The 19,919-nt window shown below is 50.5% G+C and overlaps 2 protein-coding genes across 2 annotated transcripts in view; both read left to right on the forward strand.

The window, feature by feature from the left end:
- The window catches only part of WLS (Wnt ligand secretion mediator), a 29,341-nt gene extending 23,078 nt beyond the window's left edge, over window positions 1-6,263 (forward strand). The window contains exon 12 of the mRNA XM_030953346.1: window positions 4,141-6,263. Coding sequence (XP_030809206.1) covers window positions 4,141-4,250 — 110 coding nt within the window. The 3' untranslated portion in view covers window positions 4,251-6,263. The remainder of the gene's footprint in view (window positions 1-4,140) is intronic.
- Window positions 6,264-10,042: 3,779 nt separating this feature from the next.
- DIRAS3 (DIRAS family GTPase 3) lies at window positions 10,043-11,509 on the forward strand. The gene is made up of 2 exons (XM_030953494.1): window positions 10,043-10,256; window positions 10,410-11,509. The coding sequence occupies exon 2, from the start codon at window positions 10,495-10,497 to the stop codon at window positions 11,089-11,091; it is 597 nt and encodes a 198-aa protein (XP_030809354.1). The 5' UTR covers window positions 10,043-10,256; window positions 10,410-10,494; the 3' UTR covers window positions 11,092-11,509.
- The last annotated feature ends 8,410 nt before the right edge of the window (window positions 11,510-19,919 follow it).

Raw genomic sequence — 19,919 nt, forward strand, 5'->3', positions numbered from 1 at the left:
TCCTGCCTGCTGACAAGGCTGAAAGGGCAAGGACAGCGATGAGAATAGAAACCATAAAGTATGCATAACCACAAAGTAGGAGGAATATGTAAATATAATCTCTTGCTTTAAACCAATAAACTCACGACGTGTATGAGCAATTAAACCAATAAACTAACGACAAGTATACATAATTACTGGAAAACAATATAAAAGTACCGGTGTACTCAAAATAAACCGAAGCTTGCTTTACCAATCATATTGATTGATTGCTTGGCTTCCCTCACTGCCCTCAATGGTGACCTCGACGTGATCAATAACCAGGAGACCTTACCTTCTAATCTTGACTTCAATGGTGACGAGACATCGGAAAAGCACCGGTAGGCAGTGACCAGGGGGCAGAAGATCGGCAAGCGCCGGCGTAGGATGCCCGATCCGTGCCTGGACTGACCTGAGCAGAGGGGTCCACCGTCCGACTGGGCTACCCAAGAGAAAAGGCTGCACTAACGACATTGACAGGGACAGTTGCCGGCTGGCTAAAATGGAGAGTGAGGTAGCCCTTGATTTTTTTATACGCTTTTTAGAAGAGCGGGGAGTAAAGGATATTGACCTTAAGAAAGAGTTAGCAGGGTTAATTGCTTTTTACCGATCCGGGGACATTATTCAACGTTAGTCAGTGGCAGAAATACGAGGACATATTATGGGATTTGGTTATAGATAAGAACAAAACTGCTAAGAAACCGATGAAGTCATGGCGGGACGTAATTAACTGTTTACAAAAGTATCATGCTGAGAAAAAGATAGCGGCTGTAGCGTCAGCTCATTTGGAAGGCAAACCTGCAGAAGCAGGGAAGTTCCAGTTGGGAATCGATTATGTGTCTATTCCCCCAACAGAGTGCTCGGTGCCAGTGAAAACCTGGCAGGAAATTGAGTTGGTGGAGCCAACTGCCCACTGCTTCAAGAAGAAACGGCTGAATTAAAGGCGGGGGTAGGGTCAGAGACAGTTGCTCCATCGCTCAAGGAGGAACATAAGGAGGAGAATGGGAGTAATGAGTTAACAGAGAGTGAGGAGGAGGAACTAGGCAGAGCAGCTGTAAGTGATCATGATTGGAATGCCAAAGTCTCTTGTAAAAGGAGAGGGAGGAAAAAGGAAAAGATACAGAATGTAGATAGAGAGTCTGAGAATAGAGTTTCGTGGATAGATTGACAAGCTATTTCAAAGGAAGCAATAGATCATCAGGATAGTTACATTGCCAGGGGATGCTACAGTGGAAGAAATGCTAGACAGAATGAGTCGGGTGCCAGTAGGCCCACAAGCTATGTTAGTGGAGGCAGTAAAGAGTTAGGGAAAGATTTTGTGCAAGCTCAACAGCAAGCCTTTGCCGCCCTTGCCCCACTGCGAGTGGAAGGACTTCAGAACAATACGGGGGACTCTTTACAGACACTGGAATTATCCACAGTGGTTTGGACCTTTAAGCAGTGGCCCCACGATAAGTTGAATGTGGTAATGGACTCACTATATGTGGCTGGGATTGTTCAGAGAATTGAAAACGCACGCGTTAAGGAAATACAACATTTCCGGCTTTTTGAACTGTTACGACAATTGCAGGCAGCAATAGCCCAAAGAGGGGAAGCATATGCAGTATTGCAGAGTAGGAGCCACAAATGGACTGAGGGACTGGGCGAAGGCAACACTCATGCAGATCGGTTGGTCTCGTTGACGGTACCAATGAGTGAGTTTGCAAAAGCTGGAGAAGCCCATGCCACATTTCATCAGAATGCCCGAGGACTGCACAAACAGTTTAGCATCACTATGGAAGAAGCCAGAGGGATAATAAGAGCACGTCCTACCTGCAGCCATCATGGACCAGGCTTCGGTGTCAGGGTTAATCCTCGGGATTTAGGCCGGATGAGATTTGGCAAATGGACGTTACGCATGTCCCTGAGTTTGGGAGGCTAAAGTATGTGCATGTCACAGTGGACACCTACAGTCGATTCGTGTGAGCGACTGCGCAAGCAGGACAGAAGGCCTCTCATGTAACTCATCATTTGACCAGCAGTTTTGCTATAATAAGCATTCCAAAGCAGATTAAGACAGACAACGGCCCAGCCTACAGCAGTTAACGAATGAGAACGTTTTGCCAGCAGTGAGGAATCCAACACTCCACAGGAGTTCCTCACTCTCCCACAGGCCAATGGTAGAGTATTGGGAGCGGATCAACCTCTGCTAATTGGTGCAAGGTTTTTGGAATTCCTGTGAACCCCTTGGGAGAACAAGCCTTTACAACTGCCCAAGGATTGAATGTCACCAGCCTAGAGCCACAAGAGCTAGACATCCTGGGCTCTATACCAGGCAATTATTGTCTATTTTTTGAGCATTATTCTGCAAGCCCAGATTTGCTTATAATACCACGGCTTATTGCAACAACTACACAGTGCCTTTACCAGCAAAACAAGGTGTAGCAAAAATGCTACCTCCTGGGGTTTTCCTTATCTGCGAAGATAGAGCCTGGCCTGCGGTGCCTCAGAAGGCTCTGGGAGGACCATGTTATTTCAGCAAACTAACATTATTTGCCCCTAGCATTCACCAGATGCTTAACATCAGTCACAAGTCCCAACACTCAAGACCTAGTGTACATCAGTTAAACCCTGAATGTAGAGATGATGTACAATTATGGGAACCACCATCAATTACATTGGCATCACTTTTCGCACCAGGAGTAGCCTCTGCACAGGCCCTCACGCTATTGAGTCGGCTAGCGTGTTGGACAGGAAAACAAATCAACATCACATCCGCAGTGTTAGATGAACTCACTACTGATGTTGATAACATACTCCATGCAGTATTACAAAATTTTTTTATTGCTAGCGCAAGGACACGGTTGTGAAGACTTCGAAGGGATGTGTTGTTTCAATCTATCAGACCAGAGCGTTTCAATCCATAAACAGCTCCAATGGCTAAAAGAGCATACACAGAAGCTCACGGTAAATGATAATCCATTTGATAGTTGGCTGTCTTCTGTTTCTGGAAGTTTATCTCCCTGGCTCATATCCCTTATAACAGAAGGACTACGCTGGTTAGAAATAGTGCTTGCAATCATAATAGTTATTAGAATTGCCTATTCTTGTATTATGAAAAATGTAACACAATTAACCGATAGGGCTTTGCTTGTACAAAAAGAAAAAGGGAGAATTGTGGAAGAATGGCTGGAGGAAAAGGGCCATGGATCCGTGGAAATCCGTTGTACAAGCAAACCCCATGTTAACTTAGCAGCTTAGCATAAGTGAGCTGCATTTAGCATAACCAGGCCACATGCCTTGATAGGAAGATGCTGTATCCTGCCTGCTGACAAGGCTGAAAGGGCAAGGACAGCGATGAGAATAGAAACCATAAAGTATGCATAACCACAAAGTAGGAGGAATATGTAAATGTAATCTCTTGCTTTAAACCAATAAACTCACAACGTGTATGAGCAATTAAACCAATAAACTAATGACAAGTATACATAATTACTGGAAAACAATATAAAAGTACCGGTGTACTCAAAATAAACTGAAGCTTGCTTTACCAATCATATTGATTGATTGCTTGGCTTCCCTCGCCGCCCTTATTGGTCCAAGTGCACACTCAGCGCCTTGAAAAGTTTTGCAAATGATGGTTTGGGTTTCCAAGCAGGCATTTGAATTAGTGGCTGGGTTAGACAGGTTTGACTTTTAGCCAAGGCTGGCTGGAACCTTCAGGGTGGTTTCTGTGCCTTTTAGCATTGCCCAGATGGAACTGTGCAGCTCAGATGGAGGGATGAGGAGTGGAGAAGATAGACCCTCCTGTCAGGGAGTTGAGGAGAGACAGATGGTTCTGCCTGAGCCTCCTTTTCTCCAGGCTGAGCCCCCTTCCCAGCTCCCTCCGCCACTCCTGGTGCTCCAGTCCCTTCCCCAGCTCCATTCCCTTCTCTGGACATGCTACGGCCCCTCAATGTGTTTCTTGTGCTTCCATTTAAATAGCTGTAAATAAAACAATTTATAGGAAAGTTGCTGGTCCGTGGCTTAGGCAGCTGAGCAAATAAAGGGAATAAAGTGGAGGGAATAAAGTGGATCTTTTCCTTTGGAATAGTCCCATATGTTATTGTGAGACCGCACTGACGGAACACTTTTGTTTCTCAGGTGACCTGGGGGTGAACAGCGGGGAGGAGCTGCAGCTCACCACCACCATCACCCACGTGGACGGGCCCACAGAGGTGTACAAGCTGGCTCGGAAGGAGGCTCAGGAGTGACACGGAGGTGCCTCAGCAGGGACCGGCCTGGCATGGGGAGCAGAGGACACACGAGAGTCCCTCTGGCTGGAGACCCCTCCGGCCGCATCCATCCACAGGGCAGCGACAGCGAGCAGAACATTTGTAACTCTTTACTATGGTGTAGTTATTCCTGGGGGGAGGGCTGTGTATATTGTGTTACACTCGGGCACGTAAAACCCTGCTGGAAGGGCACTGAGGTTGCAAAGTCGCAGGTGCGGATGTGGGGCTGGGGCAGAGCTGCCGTGGGGCTGGTTTGATTTTGCTGGGTGTGCTGGTGCATAAAGCTGCTGCAGGGAGCTTCGGCCAGCAGCACGTGCTCGCTACTCTGGGTTTGCTCCTGTGTGCAGCTTACGCGAGGTGTTGGTTGCGGGGGGGAGCCTTGCTGTAAAAGCATTTAATTCCACCGCTGAGGCTGTACTGACCCTTGTCTGAGTCTTTGGGGCAGCCACCCTCTGTGGCTGGATGAAGCACAGCTGGGAGAGGAGTAGGCTGTTAGTAAGGCTTTAGTAGAAGCAGCGACTGCTTTCTCAGCAGGTTTTGCAGCTGTTTGCTGGATACAGGGAATGGCCAGCCTGGATGCTGCGCTGAGTTGCAGGAGAACAGAGCACTCCTGACCCAAGTTCCCAGCTGGCTGATCCCACAGCCAGCTGCTCCCTGTTCTCAGTCCCTTTGGCTTCCCCGTGCTTTTGTAGCTTCCTCCACCTTCCCTTTTGTTACAGTGCATCCCTGGGAGCTGGGCAGTCTCGCTCTGTGCGCTGCCAGGCTGGAGCAGAGCTGGATTCTTCCAGGGATTAAGGACTTGAAAGGATCCGCTGGTCACGCACTAATGTGGATCTTTGCTTTCCCAGAGCAGACACAGGCACCGGGCTCGCTCAGCCCCGTGCTGGGAGGCCTTTGGCAAAGAGAGGGGAGTGGGAACTGATCCGGGGTGGAGGCTGGAGCTGAACCCTGCTGGGCCCAGTTCAGAGAAGTGAACGGTGGGGAAGGGTCTGTGCTGCTCAGGGCACACCTTGCATGGCCTGGAGCATCCAGAGAGCAGGCAGGAGCAAACGTCTGTGTTAACTGCTGGTAACGTAACTCACCCTCCCAGCTCCGGCCCTACAAGATAAGAATCTGCTGCTGCTGTGTGTTGCTGAAGCATTACAGGGGAGGCAGAGAGGAGAAACTCATTCCTGTCAGCCCAGGTACCATCACGATTCCCGGTACCATAACAATTCCCACCCCAGAATTTATCCATTTACCCTCATCCATTCATTAAAGCTCAATACTATGAAAAAAAGAGAGGGTGGCCCCACAAGATCACCTTGCATGGGTTTGATTGCTGGGCACCATCACATGGGGCTCCTCCAGTCAGGAGGTGTCACACCAGGCAGACCCCTCTGCCAAAGGCCTGGTCCCTGAGTATTCATTGCAGCTCCCACTGGATTTTCTTAAAGCAGTTCTGTTTGTTGTGTTTGCTCTCCCCGGGATGCCCAGCTTCGCCTGCCCCTGGAGGCCAAGCAGGTCCAAGCAGTGTTCCTACTGTAGTAGCTACTCCGTTAGAAGTGAATTAAATCAACGCACATCCCTGCAACCCCGGAACGTTCCCAGCTGAGCACTCGACTTTGCAACTTTACCATCCCTTTTCCCTTGGGTTCTTACGTGATATTTATGTTGTTCCCATAGCTGTGTCCGTGGGTTCTTTTCCAGCTTAGACTATAGCACTGCGTTTTGTAAAGGCTCCCCACGAATGGGGAGCTGCAGCTTTCAAACCAAATTCTGTGTCAAACACTAACAGTTTGTTTACGGGGCACGCGCGCGTGCGTGTGTGGGTTTTTTATTTCTTCATTCCTCAGCCCAACTCCTATGTCTTGGAAATAGTCCCTGGGTCTTATTAAAATATATCCTTTTTTTTTGTTGTTTAGGTTGAGTTCAGTTTTTACAGAATGCTTTAAGCAACCTGGAAAACATGTAGTTTTGTTAATTTAAATAAAATATACAATATTGTGGATTCGTTGTTGGAATTTCTCCTCATCTCCAATCTCCCCTGGCAGTGGGAAGCCATTTCCCCTTGTCCTGTCCTTCCAGACCCTCATCCAAAGTCCCTCTCCAGCTCTCCTGGAGCCCCTATAATTATGGGAAGGGGCTCTTAAGTTCTCCCTGGAGCTTCTATTCTCCAGGCTGAACAACCCTGCAGGGTTTTCTCTCCTGTCCCTGCTTGGCAGCTCTGGAGTTGTCACAGCTGTGCTGTGACCTTTGTGTGTTGGCCATCACCCCACTGCAGTGTTGATTTGGGCAGCACCCTCCATCTGCTGCCATATTTCAAGGTGCTGCTGCCCACTGCTTGGAGCCTGCTCTTCCCATGTTGCCTTGCTGTCTATAATCCAGGGAAAATAAATTTTTAAAAAGTGTTGGTGTCTTCTCCCAGGGAACAAGTACAGGACAACAGGAAACAGCCTCAGGTCGTGCCAGGGGAAGTTTAGACTGGATATTTAGGAACAATTTTTTCATGGAAAGAGTTGTCCAGCCCTGGCACAGCTGCCCAGGGCAGGGGTGGAGTCCCCATCCCTGGAGAGATTTGAAGGGCGTGTGGATGTGGCGCTTGGGGACACGGGGCAGTGGCGGCCTTGGCAGTGCTGGGGGAATGACTGGACTCAGTCGTCTGAGAGGGCTTTTCCAACCTAAATAACACCATAATTCTTTGACTTGCACTCAGGGAATAGTGGAAAATTTGATGAAAACACGAAGTTCAGCATCAAGAACCTGAAGTCCCCTTGCAGGAGGGGCTGCCCTGATAAAACAGCACCTGAGGGAGGGCCCGGGTGTGAGCTTCAGGCAGAGCCCGTGGCTCCGTTCCCGCTGCAGCCTGTGCTGGCTCCAGCCAGCCACAGGCAGTGCAGCTCTGGGACCTAAGGAGTGTCAAAAGAGCGAATAAATGAGATTTCAGCGCCTGTAGCACCGCCACCCCCCTGGCAGGGCTCTGCTGCCACCTGCTGCCACCAGAACCCGGCTCCGGCTGGACTGAGCGATCTCTCGGCAGTGAAATGTGGGAATTGGGTGATGTCGGGGAGCCAAAATTGCCTGCACGGTGCTGCTCGGGGTCCGGGCTGTCCTGGAGCTTGGTGCGTCCGGTGGCTGCGCAGGGACACAATGAGAACAGACAGGGATGGGAAAAGCCACCTGAGCCTGTCAGCACTGGCTGGGCAGAGGCAGCCGCCGGGGTTTAAACGCACTTCCAGCAGCCCCAGCTATTCGTATGTTGTGGGACACTGAAAGGCGTCCCCTGTCCCACCCCAAACCCTGCAGCCCAAAGCTGTTTCTGGGATTTTGTTAGGATGGCAGTGAAGGATGGGGTGCACTGGTGGGGACAGAACGGCAGGAGATGGAGCTGCGGGAGAGGAGCTCCAGTTTGGTTATAATGACAGTCACCTGCTCTTGACAACAGGACACCGTCAGAGCACTTTTTGGGGTAAAATAAGCAATGAGCAGCAACACATTTATTTCTGGAAGGTTTTGATCTGTGGTGGGCACATGGACGTGTCACGGGTCTGCTTCCCACTTAGCACCTGACACCACACTGTGCAAGAGCTCTTAGAGTTCTTCCCTTGTCACAGCCTATTATAGGAAATCAATCCCAGCTTCAGGCTTTAGATCTGGAGGTTTAAATAAAACACCTCTTAGAAAGAACCATTGGAAAGTTTGGAAAATGGGATAACTGAGCAAAAGTGGCTAGCACAGAGAGCAAATTAGCTACTCATTCCTAGCCAGCATTTCATTGTGGCTAATAAATACCTCATAAACACCAGAAATGAAGGTTTAGAAATACCCCATAAACACCAGAAATGACGGTTTGTAAATCTGCTCTGAAAATCCCCAATAATGATAGGATTCAGGCAGTGAATGGCTTGCAGGTTGAGCCTTGCCACAGGCAAGTCATCCTGCCTGGAGAGACAGGAACCGTAAAAGCAGACATAAGATGAACAGGAATTTTTTTTACAGCAAAAGGAAGGTGAAGGGTGATCCCTGACCCCCACTAATGTTGATTAGTGGACTTTCGCAGTTCTGCTTTATTCTCCTATTTTCATTATTATCATTATTAATTCAGACAGGAATTTTCAAAGCATCTCAGTACAAATGGGCACCTGGTTTTAGAGAAGCCATTTCTTTTTTAAGGTCTCAGGTTTAGTACCCCTTGCATGGGGATGGATTTGGTCCAAGTTCTATCCCAGGTATTTCGGCCTCATATCAAGATTGAAACTCCTCTGGGGTTTTCTTTTGCGTTAGACAAACAAACTCCACAGCATTATGAAACAGATCTACTTTTTGCTGTTCTGGGGTAGAAGCATGACAAGGCTGATAGAAGTGGATTTATAATAAGAGAATACCACAGCGTTAGGAATGCAACAAGGATCAGAGAAATAAGAAATGATAACCCGGAAAACCACAAATGGTTTGAGAAGAATGAGCTTGGGGAAGGACTGGGAAGTTTTCCTCCACAAGTGCTGATTTCAGCACAGTTACTGAGTTGTTTTTATGAATTTGTTCCTCATCTTGGGAGTTCTGCCAGATGTCCTTGTGGTCCATAAATCCTGCATTCCCTGTGCCCACTATCAATGGTTCATCCTTCTTCCCAAGCTTTGTTCAACTCCCCCAGGTCTGAGAGCAGAAAAACGTGTCCAGCCCTAACCTTAACATCTCTACCAACAATTCATTTGTTTTTTTAATACACGGGCATCACTTAGAGCTTGTTGGCTGCTGTTTCACAGATTCAATCTCACTTTTTGTCGATTAGGCTTGCAAGTATGCAAAGATCAAACACCAAAAAAAAATCCTTTCTTAAGGAAATTTTACATATCCCACATTTTGCAACGTAGGTGACCCACCAACAGAAACACTTCATAAAATGCATTGATTTCGGACCGATCCCCTCAGAGGCCGACGGCCATTTTGGGGCGTGAGGGCGGGCGGTGCCTGGGCGGGAACGCGCGGGCGGGAAGGGGCGGGAAGGGGCCGTGAGGGGAGAGCCGAGCCCGGGGCGGGAAGGGGCCGTGAGGGCAGAGCCGAGCCGGGAAGGGGCCGTGAGGGCAGAGCCGAACCCGGGGCGGGAAGGGGCCGTGAGGGCAGAGCCGGCCCGGGGCGGCGGCCGAGAAGAGCCGGGGGTGGCTCTCCTCCCCGGCCGTGCCGGAGGTGTAACAGCGCGGACACACGGCCGCCTGCCCCTGTCAGGCACCGAGTGATGCGAGCTCCGGTGTCCCCGCATGAGGGCGTTTGGAGAGATTGCACTGGGGGAAATTCCTAATAAACGAGGAGAAACACGGCTTGTGATTGTGACACACAACTACTCTTATTTCATCCGGCGGTGTGAGGGAGACAAACCCAGCAGTGGAATCACAGAATATCCCGAGTTGGAAGGGATTACACGGAGAAGGGCCTGAGTGGACCTTGCTGGCCATAGCCCCAGGGCTCGGTGGTTTACCCGGGGAGGGCTGAGAAGCTGCTCAGGGCATCCCTGCCCCGCTTCATACCAGTGGGGACGAAAACCTGACCCGGGTTTGAAGTCTTTTAATTAAATCAGCCCCAGATTTAAGCTGGGAGATGCGCAGGGTGGATGAAAGACGGCAGAGCCCGGCAGTTCCTGGGGGTCTGCGGTGCGGGGGGCTGAGGGAGGGCGAGACTCGCCTTTGTGCGCGGAGTGAGAGATGGAGCAGCGGAGCTCGGCTGCAGCGGCTTTAATTCAGGCGGTCGTGTTGATTATTTATTTATTTTCACGGGGCGCTGGAGTGGAAGGCTGGATTTACGAAGGCACGGAGCCTCCCCTCCCCTGCCGCGGCGGCGCTCCGGGCGAGGGTGGTGCCGCTTCCCGGGGGCTGGAACACGCCTTCCCGGGGGCTGAGCGCGGCTTTCCCGGGGCTGAGTACGGCTTCCCTGGGGCCGGAATACCTCTTCCCCTCGGCTGCCAGGTGGTTTCAGCCCCGTTTCGCTGCTCGGTGGAGCTGATGGCTGCAGGTGAATTCTTATTCTCGTCTCGTAGCGTTAAATGTGCATGGGCTGCATGGCTGGGGTAGGGAGGAACAGTGATTTATTTCATGGCAAAAGGGTGGGAGTGATTTATTAATTGCTGATTTCAATAACGCACCCTTTCCCCCTCCCTCTCCACAGCCCACCTCTGCATAGGGGTGTGTAAACTTGGTGGAACTCGGGCTTTTTGTGTGAAAACCTCTCCTCACGTCTCGGCGCAGCGAACATGCCTGAGCAGAGCAATGATTACAGGGTGGTGGTGTTCGGAGCAGCGGGGGTCGGCAAAAGCTCCCTGGTCCTGCGCTTTGTGAGGGGCACTTTCAGGGAAACCTACATCCCCACCATCGAGGATACGTACCGGCAGGTGATCAGCTGTGACAAGAGCATCTGCACCCTGCAGATCACGGACACCACGGGCAGCCATCAGTTCCCTGCCATGCAGCGGCTCTCCATATCCAAAGGGCATGCCTTCATCTTGGTGTACTCCGTCACCAGCAGGCAGTCCATGGAAGATCTTCACCCCATCTTCGATGAGATCTGTCAGATCAAAGGCGACATCCAGAAAATCCCGATAATGTTGGTGGGGAACAAAAGTGACGACACGCAGAGGGAGCTGGATGCCAGCGAGGGGCAGGCGCTGGCCAGCAAGTGGAAGTGTGCCTTCATGGAGACGTCAGCCAAAATGAACTATAACGTGCAGGAGCTCTTCCAGGAGCTCTTGAATCTGGAGCAGAGGAGAACTATCAGTCTCCAGGTGGATGGAAAGAAATCCAAACAGCAGAAAAAGAAAGATAAACTGCAAGGCAAATGCTCTGTAATGTGATTGCCTTTGGCTGGACTTGCTGCACGGCACAGCTGGAGTGTGGACTCCCACAGAAAATACATTTCTGCTGGAGATTTTGGAGGAATCCACGCCTTGCAGGGTTGTTGCTTTCCTCTAAAATCCCCGCTGGGTAATTGTATGTGTTGTTTTTAAGGAGGATGGCTTCTGCATGTTTATTTTTTTAAACCAATAAATGTTCCATGTTAGCAATTACCTATGACTAGAAGTTTTTAATGTAAGAAGTTTTCCAGAGGAAAAAAACGTCTCTCAGAACAAACCTCGCTATTCATGCCAGTTTTTAAATATCTCCAGCCTGTTAACTCAGAGGAAATAATCTATAATGTGTAGAGTTAAATTGTTTTCAGGAGTCTATTGACCAGAGCAAATCTCTAACAAAGTGAGGCATTTGCTCTAAAAACGAACATGTGTGTGGCTCTGCATGCCTAAATTTTTGATTGACAGACTGGCTTGCCCACCCAAGCTGCAGTTTTGCATGGCAGAAGTGAAGTTTTCCTGTGTGCTGTGCAATTCCCAGGACTTGTGCAGTTCTGGGAGCGATTACAGCTGTATAAAATCAGGCTTTCATTTCTGCTTTACTCCGACTTCCTCTGTTCACTGAGGCAGGAGACTCCACATGCTCTCACTCCCAGTCCAGGAGCGATCCTTGGTGTCCTTGAGCAGGAGCTGCCTCCTGGTGAAGGTAACTGAGAGGTTCTGAGTGCCCATTGCTGCAGCAGCTGGTTATCTTCTCCTTGCCCAGCCATCACCCTGTTTGTGCTGCCTTAAGCTCCTTTTCCCAGCCTTCCTGGAATTCCATCAGATATTTCCCCCCCTCCATCCAAGTTACCCAGGGCTTAGTTGAGACCTGGGATGAGTCAGTTCAGATAACACTGCCTGGGGAAGGAGCAGCTACACCTGGAAGCAAACCCTCTCTGATGAGAACTTTTGGCAGGCACTTCATGTGAATGAAGGGACTGGAGGGATTTAAAAGCTGTGTGGATGTGGCACTTGGGGATGTGGGTCAGTACTGGGAAACAGTCGAAGTCCATGATCTCAGAGGGCTTTTCAAAGCTAAATAGTTCTATGATTCTTTCTCCTATTTTGGGTGTGTTTCAGCCCAAGCAGAAGACTGCAAGACCTCGGTGTTACACCGTAAGTTTGATTTTTACACAGCAACGTGGTCTTGACACATGAGACACGGGAGGAGAGGAATTGCTACTTTTTATAGCACTTTTCTTGTCAAGTGATTTCGTTGCTGAAGGTGAACACGATATGGAACAGGACGTGCTGGAGGCTTTCAGGCTCTTTCTGTGAAAGTATTCGTGTCGAGAATGACCTGAGGGGAGCCTGTGAGAAACATGGGGGCCTGGAGAGCCAGGATAAGGGGGGATAGCTTCCACTGCCAGAGGGCAGGGATGGATGGGATATTGGGAATTAATTCCTCCCTGTGAGGGTGGGGAGGTCCTGGCTCAGGAATTCCCACAGAAGCTGTGGCTGCCCCTGGATCCCTGGAAGTGTCCAAGGCCAGGTTGGACAGGGCTTGGAGCACTCTGGGGTAGTAGAAGTTGTCCTTGCCATGGCAGGGGTGGAATGGGATGAGCTTTAAAGTCCCTCCCAACCCAAATGAGTCTGGGTTTCAATGGAAGGTGCAACAGAATGGCTTTTTCTCCCAGACATCTTTGTTCATGTTGCAGGCTAGTACACAAACCCATGACATTTGTATCCATGTGAATATATGAGATTTTAACAACTCTTGGCAGCTGATGCTCCCTTGTCCCCTGTGCTGTCCCTGAGCAGCTTTTCCAGTCCCCTTAGGCTGTCCCTACACACTCATGGAGTCATATGGCTCCATGTGTGCCAGGGGAGTTTGCCCCTTTCATCTGAAGCCCTCACACCATTTGATTCAGCAGAAAAATGTATGACTTATGAGATTTCAGAAGCCCATCTTCTGCAGCAGGGTTTGGAGCTGTCCAAAAGGTAATGCTCACTTGCCAAAGTCAGCCCAAAAGCCCTGCTCCTGATTTTCCTTTTTGGAGAAGGGACCCCCAAGCTCCCAGTGCTGGACCTGTGGTGCTGGCTGGTGTTGTCCCCTGTGTGTGACCTCTCCTGGGGGTGGCCAGGGGGCTGTGGGAGCAGCTCTGATAGTTTTGCTTGGACTTAACTCTTCCTTTCTCCTCTCTGGCTTTGTGCATGGATTTTCTCTTTCTGTTCTCTCATGTCCAAGCAGTTACTCAAAGCTCCTCGTGGGTTGTTTGGTTGTTATTACAAAAACTATTTCAGTTCCATTGCAGCCTTTGAAACCCCTCGAAGAAGTTTTCTGTCTAAGCCTTTTTAAAATGTCAGGAGACCTAATAATGTCTCTACAACTCCCACTGCCTTCATGGAGATGCCTGTGCAAAGGATCTGCAATTACTCACACAGCCAGGATGTTCTGGAATGTGTCATTAGCACTGCTGTGTGTTCCCTGTGCGGGCTGTGGAGGTCTCCTAGGGCTGGGATCTGTCAGAGCAACAATCCATTGGAACAAAACAGGCTCAGGCATTCCTGCACCCGGGAGAATCCCTGAGGGAGCTGGGAAGGGGCTCAGCCTGGAGAAAAGGAGGCACAGGGGGGACCTTCTGGCTCTGCACAGCTCCTGCCAGGAGGGGACAGCCGGGGGGTCAGGGACAGGAGAGGGAATGGCCCCAGGCTGGACCAGGGCAGGCTCAGGTTGGATATTGGGAATATTCCTTCCTGGAAGGGCTGCCCAGCTCCGGCACAGCTGCTCAGGAGTCCCCATCCCTGGAGGGATTTAAAATCCCTGTGGATGTGGCACCTGGGGACATGGGGCAGGGGTGGCCTTGGCAATGCTGGGGAATGATTCAACTGGATCGTCTAGGTGGACTTTTCCAACCTAAACAACTCCATGATTCGAAGCTTCCCTTGGTTGCCATGAGACCAAGACTGTGTGGCAATGGAGATGCTGGGGTGCTCCTGGGGGTGTCCCAGTTTAGAAACCCAAACCAGCTGGGGAACAAGGGACACCTGCTGTGTCTGCCTTTCCTGCTCCGTAAATAAGTGATGTATTGGGTGTGCAGCTCAATTGTACTGTAAATTAAAACTGTATTAATAAATAAATTACGTAATTGGCTGTTTCCATATGAACTGAACTAACCTGGCTTGCGTGTGTGCAGTCTATCGTTCTTATAGGAAGGGAAATTAATTTCATTGGAGTGGATGCTATGTTTTGGAGCGAGGGTATATATTGGATTGGAAGCATTGAATAAGTGCAGGTTAGAAAAGCAGCAGACCTGTAGTCTTCCAGTTGATTTTTTGATGAAGGACATTCAGGTGAAGCCATCTGTCAGCAATGAAGAAGCAGCTCTGCTGTCTGATGGAGCTGCTCTGGCCTTACCTGCTGTTTCCAGCAGTGCTTTTCCAGGAGCTGGTGACAACGTTTGTTTTATGGAGCTGTTTATGTATCCTGTAAACCTTTCAGCTTGGAGACATGCCCTGACACATTGTCTGTGCCTGGAGAGCTGGATGGGAACTCACTAATAATTCTCAAGTTGGTTGTTTTATTCCCTTCTTCATTTTGTTCTACTCCAGAACTCTCTGGTTTTCTGGAAGGCTCTTCATGAGGTCAGATGTGGTGAGACAAGGTCGTAGAAGATGCTGACACAACTTGTTGAATTGCTTTTAATGCCTCCATAGTGTCTTCTCGGGATCACGTGTTGAACGCTCTGAAAATTCCCTCTGGGATATCCTGAAGGAATCCTCAGACCTGCTGCTGCCTGGGTGGCTGGTGAAGGCTGGGACTGTGAGGGCAGTGAGTGACTTTGACCTGAACCACAGAATCGTGGAATCATTGAAGTTGGAAAAGCCCTCCAAGACCATGAAGTCCAATCTGTGTCCAATCCTCCCCTTGTCACCCAGCCCAGAGCACTGAGTGTCCCCTTCCTTGGATGGGGACTCCACCGTCTCCAGCCCATTCCAATGTCCACCCTTTCCATGAAGAAATCCTTTTCCTCTCCGGGATGCTGAATTTCAAGCATCTCTCAGTCAATACTCCTTATTTCCATACAACATAGATTCCTACAAACACTCGTTGACAGGCCTGAGGCAGTTCCCTTCCCGAGTTCGACGAACAAAATCAGTGTCAGGAGAAAACACTGGGGAGGAGAATCACGAACAGCTCCTCTTGCGAGAGAAAAATGTGAGCAGTAGCTGGAGTGTCCACCCACACATGTATTTTAAAAACAAGCAGACAGAATATTGCTGTATTCCAATTCCTCTTCCCAGAGCAAAGCAGGCTCATGATTAATGGAACAAACAGCTCGGAATAATAAGCAATATTGCTTTATATGCAGGTTCCGTAGCCACGCGGTACCCGGCACACTCCAGAAGAGTAAAAGCTCGTCTTAATCATCGCCTGCCTCCTCTGCAGTGTCTGTGCCGTAAATAAGGGACATCAAAAGCTTTGGAGAGCTAATGAAAATGCTAAAGAGGCTCCAGACCAACGGCAGCCTCCTGCTTAATGGTGCTGCTGCGTGCCAGGCTAGACCTGCCACCCCTAATTGTTTCCTTTTTTCCCACTTTGGGGAAAAACGATGACATAAAATCCTGTTAGATGGGAGTAGATTTAATAATGCAAAAAGGATGGAGGGGCAGAGGAAGGAGGGGAGCCCAGCATTGCTGTGGCTTGGCTAGGTCCCGTGGTGGTGGAGCCGAGCCTCCCTGGCACAGCTGGGCACTGGAACAAGGTCTGGCTTGGGTGGTGCCTCTGTCCCATCTGCTGCTCTTTGTCCTCTTCACACTTCCAGCAGGTCTGAACACTAGAGGGAAAGGAATGATTGTGTTTTCCTGGATTAGCACAGATCCAGTCTTCCAACCCAACCATCCCAACTGCTCCTCCTGTTGCCCTCAGTCCCTATCCAGGTGGGAAGGGGGTTGTGGGGTCCCAGCAGAGCCCATCTCCTCTTGGCAGCCTGTGTTGAGATCTTGCTCCAAGCCTTGAGCACAGGGCAAATGCAGCTGATCTACTGGGAGAGGGGCTTTTCACAAGGGGGATTGGACTTAAACTGAAGAAGAGCAGGTTTAGATTGGATATTGGGAAAGAAATTCTTCTCTTTCAGGGTGGTGAGATGCTGCCACATGTTGCCCAGAGAAGCTGTGGCTGTCTCTGGATCCTTGGAAGTGATGGGCCAGGTTGGATGGGGCTTGGAGCAGCCTGGGATAGGGGAAGGTGTCTCTGCCAGTGATGTCTCCTCCAGCTAAAGGGATGTGGTTTTCCTCCACCTGGATATAGGTGCCCACAGGTACCTCCTCCAAAGCAGGCAGAGCACTGCTCCGAAGCCTCTGACATGGAGAGCAGCAGGGAGCTTTCCTTTCATAGCTCAGTGATGCATTTGTGCCTTTCAGACTAAAAATACCTACGGCTGGAGATATGAAAACTCTTCTCTCCTACGTTATGGTTCTCCTTTGTTCCTACATGTTTTCCTCCAAGCCCTGCATCCCATTATCTGCCTCAGGCTGCCCGTGGGTGAAGGATGAGCAGCTCACACCCAGGCAGTGAAAATCCCTCCTTGGAGGGAAAAACCCATCCGTCACATGGAGTCTTTGGATCAAGACCAAGGTCTCATCTGGATTGGGAGTGAGGAAAAGGCTTCTTCTGCCAGAGCTGGCTGCCCACATCCTGCTGCCCACATCCTCCTGACTGCTTGGAGCATCCCTTGAGCAGGGATGGAGCAGATCCCAGCCTGCACCCACGTCCAGCCCTGTACGGGTCCATATGGACCTGCTGGGATTGAGGTGGAGGTGAGGGAACAATGGGATGTACTCCTTGTGCCCCTGAGGAAGAGCACACCTGAGCTGCAGCACACAGCCCTGTCCCTGGGTGGTCCTGATTTCAACAACATGAAGCCCAAAAATAGGGAAGAAAATTAATAAATAAGAGAATGTTCATGCTCAGATTGTTTTAGCTATTTCTGCTCTCAGATGCTTTACCAGCTGGCCAAGCTGGAACTAGGGGAGAGTGGCTGGTTTTGTGATTATCTGGAAAGATGAGCCAGAATAGGGCTGAAAAATGGGAAATATTTGTATGAAATGTAAGAAATTACTCATTCCCACAGGCGTAATTCCAGACATTGATTCATTTCATTAATTTTTAGTGGAAAAATAAGTCTTTACGTCCAAAAAAGAGGATGCTGAAGAGTGGCTGGTGTTTGCTATGTGGAACAGGAGGATATTTGTTGTTTAATTTTTGTTGCATTAATAATTGCTCCAAACAGCCTTAGCAAGGCTCTTCCTGGGGGTGTCCAGTTTGGAAACCCAAAAATGGACAGTTTATCACACATGCTCCTTTTGGACAGCCTTTTCCAGGGAAGGCTGGGTCCAGCAGCCCCGGGATGGGGATTTAAGAGATTCCTTTGTGAAAGGAATACATGATAAATAGTAAGGGAAAGTAAGTATTGGGGGGGTTCAGACCATATTCCTGGGGGCTGGTTCTTTGGGACAAGGGTGGGAAAAGCCATGGGAGCCTGGGCTCCTGTTCCTTCTCGTTGGCACCGGAGGGAGGGAGGGCATGGCAGCTGTTGATGTGGCAGGGATGGAGATGGGAGAGCAGGAGCTGCTCCTGGCCAGGCTCACGGGGACAGGCTGTGGCCCTGCAGAGAGCAGCCATGAGGGATGGCTGCCCTGGCAATCACATCGCTCTGTCTCCTGCACCTCCGCTGCTCCCACGCGGAATTCGATTACTCCGCTGCTCCAGGAAAGCCTTCCTTGGCTGCTGGCTGTGCACAGCTGCCTGCTCTGTTTGTGAGGTCCCTTTGTGTCGCTGCCACTCCGGACTCCATGCCCAGGGATAATCCCAGGGTTGTGGGAGCACCCCTTTCCTGAAAGGCAGGACAGTGACCCCCACCCCGCACCAGCCTCTAACCAGGAGCGAGCCCCTGCCTGCTCCCAGCTAATTTCAGGATCATTTTCCTCTGCATTTCTGGTTAAATACAAGCTCAGCAAAGCCACCAAATCAAAATCCCCATTCTGCAAAGATCCTGGGAAAACCAAGTCAACATTCCTGTTCTGCATAGATCCTGGGGAAAAAATCACTGATTTTGAGGGGGTTTTGAGGGGGAACATGGTATAATCTTGATTACTTTGTCCAAGAATTAAGGTTTTCTGCTCTGCCTGCTCCTGCCAGGATCTTTGGGGCCAGGAGCAGTGTGGCTCATTTTCTCCAGCATCAGATTTCCATGATCCATCTGGGAAAGCCCCCTGAGTTCATTCATTGAATCCCCCACGTCCCTGGAAGGGGATACGGGGTGGGAAGGAGCAGCCCTGTCAAATAGGCAGAAGAAATCTGGCTTTGCTTTCTCTGGCCAAAGTGCACCCTGAGAGCAGAGCTGCTGCAAACCCTCCCAGGCTGAGCACTGCAGGCAGCCCTTGGCTGAACTCTGAACCTCGTTGTGCAGGAAATAATGAGAGTTCACAGAGATAAATGCTGGTGGGGACAGGATTCCACCCTGGATACTGCTCCAGGTCCCTCCCAGTATCTCACCACAGAGTGCCTTGGGATGGGAGGGATCTCAAAGCCCATCCAGTGCCACCCCTGCCATGGCAGGGACACCTTCCCCTGTCCCAGGTGCTCCCAGCCCTGTCCAGCCCGGCCTTGGACATTCCAGGGATCCAGGAGTAGCAACAGCTGCTCTGGGAATCCTGTGCCAGGGCCTCATAGGGAACAATTCCTTCCCAATATCTAAGAGTGAGTGCCCTGACGCTAATAACAACAGTAAACATTTACATCAATATTTGTGCTTGTAGGAGAAAGGGAAACCCGAGCTTGTATCACCGAAGAGCTCAGTCCTGCCTTCAGACAAAGATGAGACATCCACTGGGTGTCTGGGAGGGAGGAAAAACAAGAGATCCCCTCTTGCTGAGCCTTTATCCCGCCCCGGGTGGAAAGGAAAATAAATGTTTAATAGAGGAAATACAAAGTTCAAACCAGTGTGCCCTCCCAGCGTGTCCGCTGCATGTCCCAGTGCTCCCAGTATGAGCAGTCCAAGCTGCAGTGCAAGCAGTGTGTGCCCAGTTCATGGCCAGGTGCCCTCCCAGTGTGTGCCCAGTTCACGGCCAGGGTGCCCTCCCAGTGTGTGCCCAGTTCACGGCCAGGGTGCCCTCCCAGTGTGTGCCCAGTTCACGGCCAGGTGCCCTCCCAGTGTGTGCCCAGTTCACGGCCAGGGTGCCCTCCCAGTGTGTGCCCCGGGGCAAACTGGCCAGAGCGGGACAGGAGCCCCAGCAAAGCTCCTGGGAATCCCTGACCAGCTCCAGGGAAGCCCGACGAGCTCCAGCTCGGGTCAGGGGCTGCTCGCCCGGGAGCGCTGCACTATGAGCACGCAGGTAGTTCATTAACGCTGGCTAATTGAGCTCTCGGTTAGGGCGGGATGGTGGGAAGCTGCTGCTTTAGCCCACGAGAGGGCAACGCTTGCCTGGCTGGTGGCCACGCTCGGGAAAACGGGATTCCTGTGTTTTAACTAGGAATCGAACGAGGAATTCCTTCTCTTCTTACAGTCTTCCTGAAGGTTTTGTTTGGTTTTTTTTTCATCCGGGCATAATGCAGGACAAGGTCCTCCTGTGCATCCCTGCGCTCCCAGCTGGAATGGCAATCGAGAGGAGCCGGGCAGGCTGGTGATCCCATCTCCTCTCCCATAAAAGCTGCTCTGGAGACAGGCTGGAGCCGGGGCAGCCTGGCAGTGCCGGGGACAGCAGCAACGAGCAAAACCATGGAAAAGGGCGAGGAGAGAGAGGTTTTCCTGGTGCTCTCAGGGCAGGGACGCTCCGTGGGGACACGCTCT

Source organism: Camarhynchus parvulus, chromosome 8 (genome assembly GCF_901933205.1).
Source record: "Camarhynchus parvulus chromosome 8, STF_HiC, whole genome shotgun sequence".
Lineage (NCBI taxonomy): Eukaryota > Metazoa > Chordata > Aves > Passeriformes > Thraupidae > Camarhynchus > Camarhynchus parvulus.

Coding starts and splice junctions, on each gene's coding strand:
- DIRAS3 (XM_030953494.1), top strand. CDS start 10,495: ATGCCTGAGCAGAGCAATGATTACAGGGTGGTGGTGTTCGGAGCAGCG.